Source organism: Hydra vulgaris, chromosome 14, assembly GCF_038396675.1.
Source record: "Hydra vulgaris chromosome 14, alternate assembly HydraT2T_AEP".
NCBI classification, from domain to species: domain Eukaryota; kingdom Metazoa; phylum Cnidaria; class Hydrozoa; order Anthoathecata; family Hydridae; genus Hydra; species Hydra vulgaris.
The window spans coordinates 36,791,978-36,805,000 of record NC_088933.1 but is presented as its reverse complement, the minus strand read 5'-3'; the positions used below and the strand labels follow the sequence as shown (position 1 = coordinate 36,805,000).

At 26.1% G+C, this 13,023-nt stretch overlaps 1 protein-coding gene across 1 annotated transcript in view; it reads right to left on the bottom strand.

Moving 5' to 3' along the window:
- Positions 1-13,023, bottom strand: part of LOC100215691 (dynamin-1-like protein) — a 61,029-nt gene that overhangs the window by 34,007 nt on the left and 13,999 nt on the right. Inside the window, exons 5-6 of the mRNA XM_065817770.1 lie at positions 11,192-11,263; positions 5,308-5,394 (exon numbers count right to left, since the gene is read on the bottom strand). Coding sequence (XP_065673842.1) covers positions 5,308-5,394; positions 11,192-11,263 — 159 coding nt within the window. The remainder of the gene's footprint in view (positions 1-5,307; positions 5,395-11,191; positions 11,264-13,023) is intronic.

The window sequence follows — 13,023 nt, the reverse complement described above, 5'->3', positions numbered from 1 at the left end:
ATCTTTTCTTGGAAATGTATTTTTTTGCTTGGCAATGAATATCTCCGTCGGCAGGAAATTCAAACTAAACAACATCTTTTATTTTGTGGGAAATTGAGTCCCAGTTTTCCTGAGGCCTTTTAAGTAGGGGCTGATTTGGCCCTCTATGCTTTCCAATAACTGCAATGTTTTTGGTGGCGTTAGGTAAAATTTGTCATCTTCTAAGCTTTTTGTGTTTTCCTCATCCTTGCCAAGATTTTGTTCAACTTCTTCACTAGTTATATCTCTTATATTATCTCTTATCGCCTTCTTTTAGATAAATCATCATGAGCTGCTCTCTGCTCTTCCAGACAATCAGTATTATCATGTACTTTTTTCTCTCTTTGATGTAAAATAGTATCTCAACCAAGTATGTGGCAAACCTAAAAAAAAAATAGTATCTCAACCAAGTATGTGGCAAACCTAAAAAAAAAACAGATTAAAAACTGTACATATTGTGCACTTCGAACAAAATAGAATACATAAGTAATTTTGTTTATCTGTGGATATTTCCGCTGGTTTTGTAAGAACAACCACTCCACTTTCCACGTTGAAATTTGAGATACTCATAATATTTCATAGACTTTAAATGCTGAATCATCACACAGCTGATTTATTGACGTCCTCAACATTTCACGTGTCTTCTCTTTTTCTATTTTCTATTATACTTTTCCATTCAACAAATAGTCATGGTATTTGCAATATGGCTTGATTGGAACTCTTGTTCTCTCCCAAATCTCTTCAAGCTCGGTTAAAATTTTTTAAATCATCACGGCTTGAAGACGATTCTTTTCTACTAATATTGTCAACTTTTCGGAGGTGTAAATATCTTCTTAAAAGACCAACTTTTTTAGTGGAAGTTTTGAACCAACAGCTAAACTTTTTTCGAAACCAAATCCATTAAATTCGTCTTGATGATCATTTCTTGTATATAAAGTTTTTCTACTCTAGACTCTTTCATTGTTTAACTAGTAAACTTGAAAATTTGAAAATTGAAGTAATACAGTACTACTGCTAGTCGTTCTGAATCAATAAACTCCAGTAAAAATTTGTAGTTATAATTATAACTCATATAAATTAATAAGTTAATAGTACTTTTGATTTGCCAGGATATACACAGAAATACGAAAAAATATAAAATATATATATACTCTTGTTTGGCCGTTTTTAATTTTACTATTGGCATGTCAGTTTTAGAATTCTTTTTAAAAAAAATAATTTTAAAGACCAAAAAAACTTTTTTTTTGGTCTTTAAAATTATTTTTTTTTATTATTATTTGATAAACTGCCTGCCCCAACCAATACTCTCAGTCAATATAGCGGCACCTTGTAGCAGCAGGCTATAAGATAGTCAATTTAGCAGCATTTTCTTGTAGCAGCAGGCTATAAGATGGTTAATGTAGCAACACTCCCTTGTAGCAGGAGGCTATAAGATAGTTGATGTAGCAGCACTTCCTTGTAGCAGCAGGCTATAAGATAGTCAATGTAGCAAAACTCCGCACATGTTTTACAGTAAAAAAATAAAAATAAAAACATTCTAGTTTTTAATTTGCGTTTTTGTTTTAAATTTAATTAGTTTCCCCAATTAAATTAATGCGTTTTATTGTAATCTAACCTTAATTTTGTCAGTTTAAATACCAAAGACAAACTAACTACTGTTTTTTACCACAAACTGTATATTTAACACCTTTACTATAGGTGTATATATATATATATATATATGTGTGTATATATATATATATATATATATATATATATATATATATATATATATATATATATATATATATATATATATATATATATATATATATATATATATATATGTATATATATATACACATACATATATATAAAAAGAACGCTTATAAACCAGACCAGAAAAAGTTTAAAAACTTGAATAAAGTTTTTTCTTTTATGATAGATTTCTTGCCCAAATCCTCAGTCGATATACACTTCCTTGTAGAAGCAGGCTATAAGATTGTTGATGTAGCAGCACTCCCTTGTAGAAGCAGGTTATAAGATAGATAGTAGCAACACTCCACGCATTTTTTACATTTTTTTGGCAAATATTGTTTTTTTGTACAAAAAAAAGCCAATTTTCCGCTAAATTTCTCCGGGAAAGGGGGGTACTGCCGCCCAACTTTTTTTCCTAGAATAGCCCCTATAAATATATATATATATATATATATAAGATTTTTTCAAGACTCTTTTTGATAGATATCAAAAGAAAAACTTTTTCAGTGGTTTGTGGCACCCATTATGTTGTCAAGTGCCATGGGGCATGACATTTTTTTGGAGTTAACATTTTTCTATGAAAATTAATAAAATATTTTTAGTCACATCCTTATAAAATAAATAAAAGTTTTTATGTTTACTGTTATGTTTTGAAAATTTAAAAAAATAAACGTTAAAAAAAATAATCAATATTCATTCAATCAATGTTGAAAAAAAAAAATTTTTTAATGTTATTTTTTAAATCATACTTTAATTGATTAAAAAATAATGATTTTTGATGAGTTTAAAAATTTGCGGACAAAGCATTTATATTTAAAAAAGTAATACTTTAATATTTAAATCAACATTTATTAGAAACGCAGAACTATAAAATCATATTTTATTATCTTTATAACCAAGAATAGCTTTGCCCCAAAGATTCTTCTATATTCTATATCTAATTTTACATGTTTAGAGTAATTCTTTGTTTTAGCTTGTTTTAAAAAAATTGGCCTTGTTTTAAATAAAAAATGCACTTTAGCTTAATGTTAATTTGACATTATAAAATTCTTTTATTTTTTTAAGGAATTTACTTTTTTTTAAACTACCACAATATAATAAATTACTGCAAAATGAGTTTAATTGAAAAATTAACACTATTATGTAAATATATTATGGAATGTTTTCTTTTTAATATTAAATAACTAAATTAAACAGTATTTCTTTTTAATATTTAATATGAACTCATTTCTTTCTTTGGGGTATCCATAAAGTATCAACGCAGTAAAACCACTTATTTAGGACTCCCTCTCTCATTAAATGCACATATATGGTTTCAACTACAACCCTCTTTTGCATATGTATGCATTATTTATTACAAAATTAGCCCCCCCCCCTCTCCCTCTCTCTCTTTCTCAACCTAAAATTTTTTTTTGTTAATTTGACATTTTTCTGTTACATAACATAATATTGATTTTTTAAACTTGTGAAATTCAATGCTTTTGTTTAAAAAAAGAAACTTTTTTAACAAAAGTTAGGAGTTAAGAGAGATCGAAACTGCACTCATACTCGCTGTATTTAACACCCCCCTTCCTTGTGCGCATTGTACGTTTTTGGTTAACCCTATTCTTCCCCCCACACCTGTATATGTACTTTACAGAAGACCCCTTTTCTTGACATTTGTATAAATGAATTGTAATATGTTAAATATTTTTTATTATTTTTTCTTAAATTTGAAATAGTGAATTTGCAACTAAGATTTTTTGTTTTTAAAAAGTTAGTGAATAACAAATAAAAATATAACTTACTACAATAATAAAAAACTATTTCATTGCTTTACCAGCAATTTTGTTGTAAAAGGAAAGATTATTATAGGTTTCCTAATATTTTAAAAAAATATACACTTCGTTTCGCTTTCATTTGTCTTATGAAAAAAAATATTAACATATGTTAAAAAAAAGTTTAACAAACATGTTTACCAGGAATTTAACTTTTAGTAAAAAATTAATAAAAGAGCAATAAACAAAGCAAGTTTTTTTGAGAAAAAATAAAATTTTATTTTAAACAATACTTTGAAATAAAATTGAAATAAATTAAATTTTTTTGCTTTTATTTTATCTGAATTTATTTCATTTGTAAATAGCGCTAATATCAAACATAATTGTTATTCAAACATTTTTTGTAACTAACGTTCAAGTGGTTTTTAACTTACCAACTGAAAGATATTTTAAGAGTAATTTAATATTAAAAAGTTGCTTAACTGAAATCGCTTTAAACACACATAAAATTGCTTAACGCGTACATGAATTGCAAGCAGCATAACATTTTAAAACAAGCCTGATTCTTGTCGAATAGATCATTATATTTTCTCTGCATCAACAATAATACAAAGCCTATTATGTTCTACCACATGTAAGCAATTACATAAATAGAAATGGTAATCATTAAATTTATCAAAAGACGAATGAACTGAAGGAAAATTCAATACATCATAAAATACATTAAATATGAATAATACTGTTTTACCATAATTATTTTTAAATAAAAAGTTCTTTAATTTTGACATTTCTATAAATAAATTTTCTATAAATACTTTTCAAATAATCCTTTTTTTTTTTTTTTTAAGTTCTTAAATTTCCTTACGTTTGAAAAAAAAATTGTCATTGCAAAAAAAGCCATTTCAGAAATTATTGCATAACCTTTCTCATTGTTCAATTTATATAGTTCAAATTTATATAGTTTATATATATATATATATATATATATATATATATATATATATATATATATATATATATATATATATATATATATATATATATATATATATATATATATATATATATATATATATATAATTTATTATATATATATAATTTATTATATTTATATAATATATTTATATATAATATTTATATAATGTATATATATATATAATTTATATATTTATATAGTTGTATTTTAAAACTATTTATAAAATTAACAACTTTTGGGTGTTTTGCTTTAGGGCTGTTTAACTCATATTGAAATATTTTCATTACTTTTTTACTAGTTAGACTGGTCAAGAAAAGTTTGCTGAGGTAAGGCCACAGTTAATTTGAAAAGTTATTTTCAAAATTTATTCTAATAAAAAAAACTTTTAGAAAAAGTAAATGAACACAAAAAGTTCAATTTCAGATTATGGGTAATTAAAATTTGTGATATAGTTTTACAATGTAAATTTTAACTAATTTTTATTAGACTAAAATTTTGTTTAAAAGCTTGATATTAAAGTTTTTTCAGGTAATTTGCTTTTATTTTCGACAACCTGAAAACTATTTTAAAAAACTTCTAAATACTGCAGTTATTAAAAAATGTGAAAATAAAATAACTTTAAATAAAAACAAAGCATTAAAATAACCTTGTCAAAAAAAAAATGTTAAAATAATATATTTACTCCTATTATTTTTACATTTTCTTCAAGCAATCAAGCAAACCAAATAAATTTTCAAGCAATCAAGCAAACCAAATAAATTTTCAAGCAATCAAGCAAACCAAATAAATTTTCAAGCAATCAAGCAAACCAAATTTTACCTTGGTCATTCCAGGAAGATCAACTAAAGTAAGGTTAACTACGTTTGGAGAGTAAATTTTCAAATTGATAGGTTGTTCACATATTCCCTAAATAAAAAAATTTTTTAGCAACTCATTTATTCAACATTCATAAGCAAATTAAGTTTCATCAGTTTATACTGTATTAGCCCATAAACATTAACCCTTACTATAAAGCAATAATTAGTAAACAAAACCCTTATTAAACAAAAACCTTTTATGGTGGCAATTTAGAAGATTCAACAATTTTGTATTGTGATAGTCCAAACAAACCTTGTAGTTTTCAAATTTTTAAATTTTTTTCATGATTAAATAAATTCACTTAATTATTTTACTAACAAAATATATTTAAAAACATTTCATGTAGTTCCTTCTCAATATGAACATAAATTTTGACAAATTTTAAGAATTATATAGGTTATATATATTATAATGCCAGGGATGTACCCTCCGGTTTTTTCTCATTGAAATAGTTTATATTTCTTACTTGAGTCATCCGCTATGATAATCAGTAGGGTGTGTCATACTTTTTTTTTTTTGAATTTTACTTTGCATAGTTTAAAAAAGGGTGAGGTATAATATTAAAAGTTCAGAACCGTTAAAAAAAAAAAAAAAAAAGTTTTAGCTACCAGGGAGTCAATGAGACTATTTCACCAAAAGCCCGGGGGGGAGGGGGAGGTAAAAACTTAAAAAATGGAAGTATTAAAAAAAAATAACTTATAAAACGTAAAAAAACGCCATTTCTTTTTTTAAAAAAAAAAAATATTTTTGTAAAAACAAATAGAGAGGTTTGCCCCCTCCCACTGCCTACCACTGAAACTGTAAAATTAGGTTGTTTTGGAACTAAAAAAAAAACTTTTATATAGATCCACACAACATTTACTGGCATTTATTAAAATAAAGTACAATAAAGATTAATTCTTAAACATTGTCAAGCCAATAAGGTTTTGTTTAGATAGATTACGCGACATCAACTTCTGTGATAACTCTAGTCCTTTAATCCAACCATCTCTTCTATCTTCTGTAAAAACATTTTCGCATGCCTGGGTAACTTTTTTTACACATCTTTCAACAGCTTGAGTGTGGCAACACCAGTTTAGTACAATCATTGGTTTAAATAAATACTCTTTGATGTCTTTAGTTGTCATGCAACAAGTCAAAGGTGGTTCAAAAGCTTCATTCCAATCAATAAGATCCTTGAGACAAGTTGCCTTAGTATTGATATCTGGTGTCCTTCTTGGTCTAACAGATAGATCTCCTAGTTGTTCATTTTCATCACCTTCTCCTCTTATTTCTAGAATTTTGAGTACACTGAAACTTCTCTCTTTATTTTCAGAACAAAGCATAGTTTGAAGAATAGATTCAGAGAAGGCATACCAAGCAGATCGCTTAATAGTTGGAATGACAATATTCTGAATATCGAGTGACTGGTGTTGAAGCAACTTAAGCTGGTAAAGAACATGTTTTGGTCCTTCTGTCCAACTATGTTTAACTTTGATGTTAAACCAGACAGGAAAGTACACTCCCACAATGAACTCGACTAGTTTAAGAAGTTTTTGGGCTGCATCGCCTTGAAGACCATGATGAGATACCCAAATTCTACATATTCTATTGGCTGTTGTTAGCCATCTGGCCATGTTAACAGGGCCAATTTCAAGAAGTCCTAGTTGCTGAGGAACATGACCACTGCGTATGGCGTTAACTATTTGATAGCCGTAATACTGATCTGTAGAAAGGTCTTTAACCACTTCATTACTTAAGTTAATTAGAGGCTCACCAGTTTCAACTTTACTAAAAAAAGGGTTAATTTCAAGATTAGTTGCTTCATCAAGTAAGCTTCCAATGGGTCCACTCCATTTTTTACCACTTTTAGATTCTCCATCTAACAATTTAATTAGACGTTTGAGTGGTAATTCATTGGTGTGTAGAGCACATACAATCCAATTTAACTTTCGCCCTAATTTCAGCTCCATAAAGTGCATTACTCCTCCATCACAACCAGTGTTTACATTGGTAGAGTCTCCACCAATTGCTTTTAAGTGTACATTAATGTTCCTCATTGCAGTATACTCAATAATCTTATCTGCTATAATTTCAGCGTGGTTCTTTTTTGCTTCTTTAGCTGGAGTGAAATGAAATAAATACTTACCATCACCAGAACAAATAGTGTAATGTTCTTCTTTAACTTTAGCCGGATACTGTCTGTCTGATCCATCTACAGTTAAAAATACTTTAGTAAGATCTTTTCGCCCATCAAAAAATATGCAGTCAATAATCTCTTTATTGTAATAATCATCAAACTGAATAGCAACTTCATTCATTACTTTATCCCTAGCTCTCCGAACTTTACTGTGATCTATTATTAATCTAGTGTCACTTTGGGATACAAGTCCTCCATCTACCCATGCTGCAGTAGCTATGACTGCAGTTGCTCTTAAACCAACACCATATCGAATACTGGCTAATGCAATATTAGAGATATCTTCATAATTTCTAGATTTTTTTAAATATTTTGTACAAGACTTTTGAATAGAAAAAATCTCATTTTCCTCAGATTCAAACTCTTTATAATTATCAAGTTCGTTATCTTGTTCATTTTGAGTATTATTTTCTTCTTGCGTTGTGTGTTTTTTTTCTCTTGTTTGTTTTTCTTCTTCTCTTTTTCGTTTGCAACTTTGTACTTTTTTGAACCTTTTGGACTCCATCAAATCAGCATGTCCAAGTTGATATGAACTAAAAGATCCAATCTTTTCTCGTTGGAAAAAAGGTAGCAACATTTTGCTTACAACTAGACAAATTAAAATAAAATTTTCTTTTTAAAATAATCAAAGAGATCAGTAAAATATTATTAAATTTGATTTTCAGCTTTACTAACACTTTTATAACGATTGTCGTATGGTCACTCATACCTTTTATATAAACCAGTTCAATAATTGGTATTTTTCTCTCCCTAGGACAGATACAGGTAATGTGGGCACCAAATTTACAGTCAGGAGGACAGCATTGCTCAGAACAAAGAACTATTTTACAGTTACACGCCACCAAGTCAAACAGTTTGTCAATAATGAAATTAAACTTTTGTTTTATAACTTTACTTGCTTTGTTTTGAGAAATTAGATTAGCTTTGTTCCATGCGTCTATAAGTCTTGTTACCAAATTATGCTTTAAACAAGTTACGGGAGGCACAAATAAAACACTGGCCATTTGCCATTTTTCTGAAAGTTTATTATAAATATCCTCGATCAACTCAGAATATATATATATATATGTAAATATATATATATATATTTACATATATATGTATATATATATATATATATATATATATATATATATATATATATATAATTATCATAACAAATATTACATCAAAAAAATTTTGAATATATTTTTGTGTGTAGCAAATAATAAAATAGAATGTATAAGTTAAATACATACAAAACTTTGCAAAAATACTAATTTTTAAGTATTTTGTAAACCAAAATTTCTGAAACAGTATAACTATTAAACGAATTTTGTTTATCCTGCTATAATTTCTTTTGATAAGGTTGTTGTAAAGCAGATATAATACTAAAATATTGAAATTAACCCTGAAAATATGAAAATATCAAAAATTTACAATTTTTGGCAATTTTCAAGGCAGTTCCCTGGTAGCTTAAACTCATTTAAATTCAAATTTTTTGATAGTTCTGAATTTAATATGTTAAATCTCACCCTTTTCTTAAAAATGCCACTGATAAGTATGAATTTTTAAATTTTGACCATAGTATGACACACCCTAATAATCAGTCTGGTATAATAATTTTTTTAGTATTTTTTTTCTCGGGTGAAAATACTAAAAAAAAATTTTTATGTCTAACTACTAAAATACAACTAATAAAAAAAGGTTTAATTAAAAGTAAATTAATGATAAAAAAATGAAATTTTATAGGCTATTAAAAAATATTGTTAAGTAACTTTAGTAACAAAGGGATTTTGGTGAAGAAATTTAAATACTACTTTAATAAAACTTTTAAAAATTTAAAAAAAACTAAATAAAACTTTAAATACTACTTTAAAATATTGCCATTTTTGTCGTAGTCAATATCCGTTTTGTGTCATTTCTTTTTGTAAATCATTTCGCGGTTCATAAGGGTTTTCATTTCGCGGAGAAAAAAAGTTGAAAGCCATAATCGCAAAAAAACGTTTTATAAAAAAAAAAATATTCTCTTATTCTCTCTCAATCTTCAATCAAATTTAGTTGAAAATTAAGTTGAGTATTTAAAACATGTTTTTATTGTAATCCATTATACTAAGGGATCTTCCATAAATTACGCAACGCTAAATTTCACTAATGAACAAAATAAAAAAGTTCCGAAGTTTTCCCTTGCAGAGCTCTAAGTTTAATAAAAAATCAAAATGGCTCATTAAGTTTAATGAAAATCACTTAATATCTCTTAGTTACTTTTTTAAAATAAGTTTAGTGTTGCATAATTTATGGATGATGCCTAAAACTTTCTCTTTTTTTTAAAAAAAAAAAAGAATTTCCATGTGCATCATTAAATGCACTCTAATAATGGTTTTTTCATGTGCATCCTAAGAATATTTTTTATTGATTTTGTTTGACAAAGTTAAAATAATTTTTTTTTTTTTTTATGAAATGAAAAACAAAAGAGATTCTGTGTTATTAATGATTTAACTGCCTATTCGCGTGATTTAAAATGAGATTATAACGTTTAAAAAATGACATATTAGCACTTCAAATAGAAAGAAAATTTAATTTTAAAATTCATTTTAAATTGAGAAGAAGATTGCTTCAAAAGTAGGAACAACGTTTAAAAAAACAGTCCAGTCACACCTTAAAATATTAAATTATTATGTTTAGTAAAACTATATAACACACGGTAGTTTACTCGTTATTAAACGAAGTGTATACTACTTTAAATGCTTTTTAAAGGGTTTTTTTTAATAATCACAATGAATAAATCTTCATAAATAAAAATAAAATTTTCATAGTTCAGAACATGGTTTTATCAAAAAACATTCTTTTTTAAGTAAAAAACTGTCTGGTCATCCTGCCGGGCTACTGACATGCATTTTTTTTAATTTCAGTTGCCCTTTGAGAAAATTAGTTGTCCGGTGCCACTGGACAACCATGAGGGTTGTCTAGTGGCACAGGATAACTAATTTTTGTAAGACATTTTGAGAGAATTGATCCCAATGTCTTAAACTAAAATATTCAACCCCATTCTTCAAAATTACGTTTGTGGTTCAAATAAGCACACAAGCAGATCTCATGACCCATAAAGAAATTTAATCTTTAAATTTTCTTATCTTTAAGCATATCAACTAACTTTTTTAACTGCCATCTGTCAACTTTGAATATTAAAGGCAAAATTTGACAAAAACTTTTATTGATATATAGATATATCATATTTTAAGACAATTTTTTAATTCCAGTATTATTTTATTATATAAAACACATTTAGAGTGAGAGCAGACATTTAAAAAAAAGGTTGTTTTAATTGCCTCTCTAATTTAATTCAATTTAACTTAAAGTGCTTTTTCTGCAAACAAATTTATTACTAACTAAGTGATAAACCAGCCCAGTGCTTTTAAAACACTTTTTGATTTCAAATGGACTAGTGCACTAAAATATAAATGCTCCCTTCTAATTTGTTATTTTATTTGATACCCAATCATACAAGTGTGAATCTATGATCAATAAACTTAAAAAAAATCTATTACTTTAACTATAATTTTGATGAGACCCAAAGAAACCCCAAGACAAAATATTTAAACAGTGCAAATCATAAGATGTAAAATTTAAAATAAACCAGAATATGTTTTTAAGTTACACAAAATATAAATTATCTATAGTATTTACCTTGTTACTACCAGCTAACCTTTCAGTTTCATTTAATATTTCTTGACGAATAGCATCAAAGGAGTAATACTTCTATAATTTTAGAGAAAATGATAAATAACAGTTGAAAACTTTTCATTTAAAAATTACATTAAAAAAAATCTGGAACTATTATCCATAAACCATTATATATCATCTTTTAATTAAATACCATACATAATTAAAAATCATAATATGTATCAATTATAAAACTCCTATAATAACTCTGAAACCTTGTTCGTCAAGGTTTTGGAACTGAGTGATTGGAACTGAGTGTTTGGAACTATTTGAGTGATTATTGTAACTACAATAATGTAGCTTCATCTGCTGTAGTTGCCCTTTTTGTATTGGTATATATGTATGTATACATACATACATACATACATACATACATACATACATACATACATACATACATACATACATACATACATACATACATACATACATACATACATACATACATACATACATACATTCCAGGGTTATGTGGAAAAATTATTTTATGCGGAAATATAAATTATATTTTATGCAGAAATATAAATTCAATTAAGTGGATAAAAAATTAAATTATGCGGAAATATAAACTAAAAAAATATTTGGAAATATAATTTTATATATATAAATAAATTTTAAAAAAGTATAATTTTTATTGATAATCAATATATATACTTTAAAAATGGAAAACCAGCAAAACAAACTACTTTACCACCTGATTTATTGAAAATGATACAAAATGGCTTTCTTAATTTTTGAAACTTTGGAATTGTCGATTAGTTTTTTTGGATGAAACAGGTTTAACCTCCACACTTCTAACTATGGATATGCTCCAATAAACAAAGGCATATATAACCATTCCAGCTAACAGAGGACAAAATATAAGCTTGATGGCCAATTTAATTACTGGGATAATTGGATACAAGTTAACAGATGGTGCTTAAATGGTGATTGTGTCTTAAAAAGCAGCTATAAAAAACAGAGTTTAATAAACAGCCGGCAATGGAACTTCATTAATTATTACAATACTTCCTGTCAATTATTTAATGTGTTGACAAGGAATAAGTTTATTTAATAAGTAAATTATTTGATTAGCAGTAATAAGTAATTAGTAAGTAAATTATTTGATATTGTTCATCTTGTTCATGAATTGAATGTAATTTTTTTTCTATTATAATTACATTTTATATTTTTTTTATTTCAGATTTTAATTTATTTTAGGGCTATGCGAAAATGTAAACTAAAATAAGAAAGTATAAATAAGAAAATATAAAATTAAAATAAAAAATTTTTAAAAAATTTAAAAATTTAAGAAAATTTAAAAATTAAAAAAAAATGATTATAAAATTGCTGCTACCAAGCTTATATTTTAACTTCTTTTAAAAAACTTTAAAAGGTTTTATATTTTCTCATTTTAATTTATATTTCCGTATAAAATAAATTATATTTCTCCATAAAATAGTTTATATTTCCACATAAGAAATAATTTATATTTCCGCATAAACTAGTATAATGACAATGTTTTTATAATCTGGCTGAAATACTTTGATATCAATAAGTTTAAAAACTTGTTAACTAAAATGGACATAAACTAGTTTTACAACTAGTTTTAACAGTTGTAAATTTAGTTTTTTTTTAACTGTTAGTAGTTTTAACAAAATTAAATAAACAATTTATCTTCAAACGAAAGAAAAAAATAAATTTCTACTAATATCCAACCAACCGCATTCAAACAACCAACCAATTGGCTAAGAACACTTATTACTTCTAAAAGTCCTATTAACTAAATTTCGTTTTCCTTCTTGCTGGAATAAGCA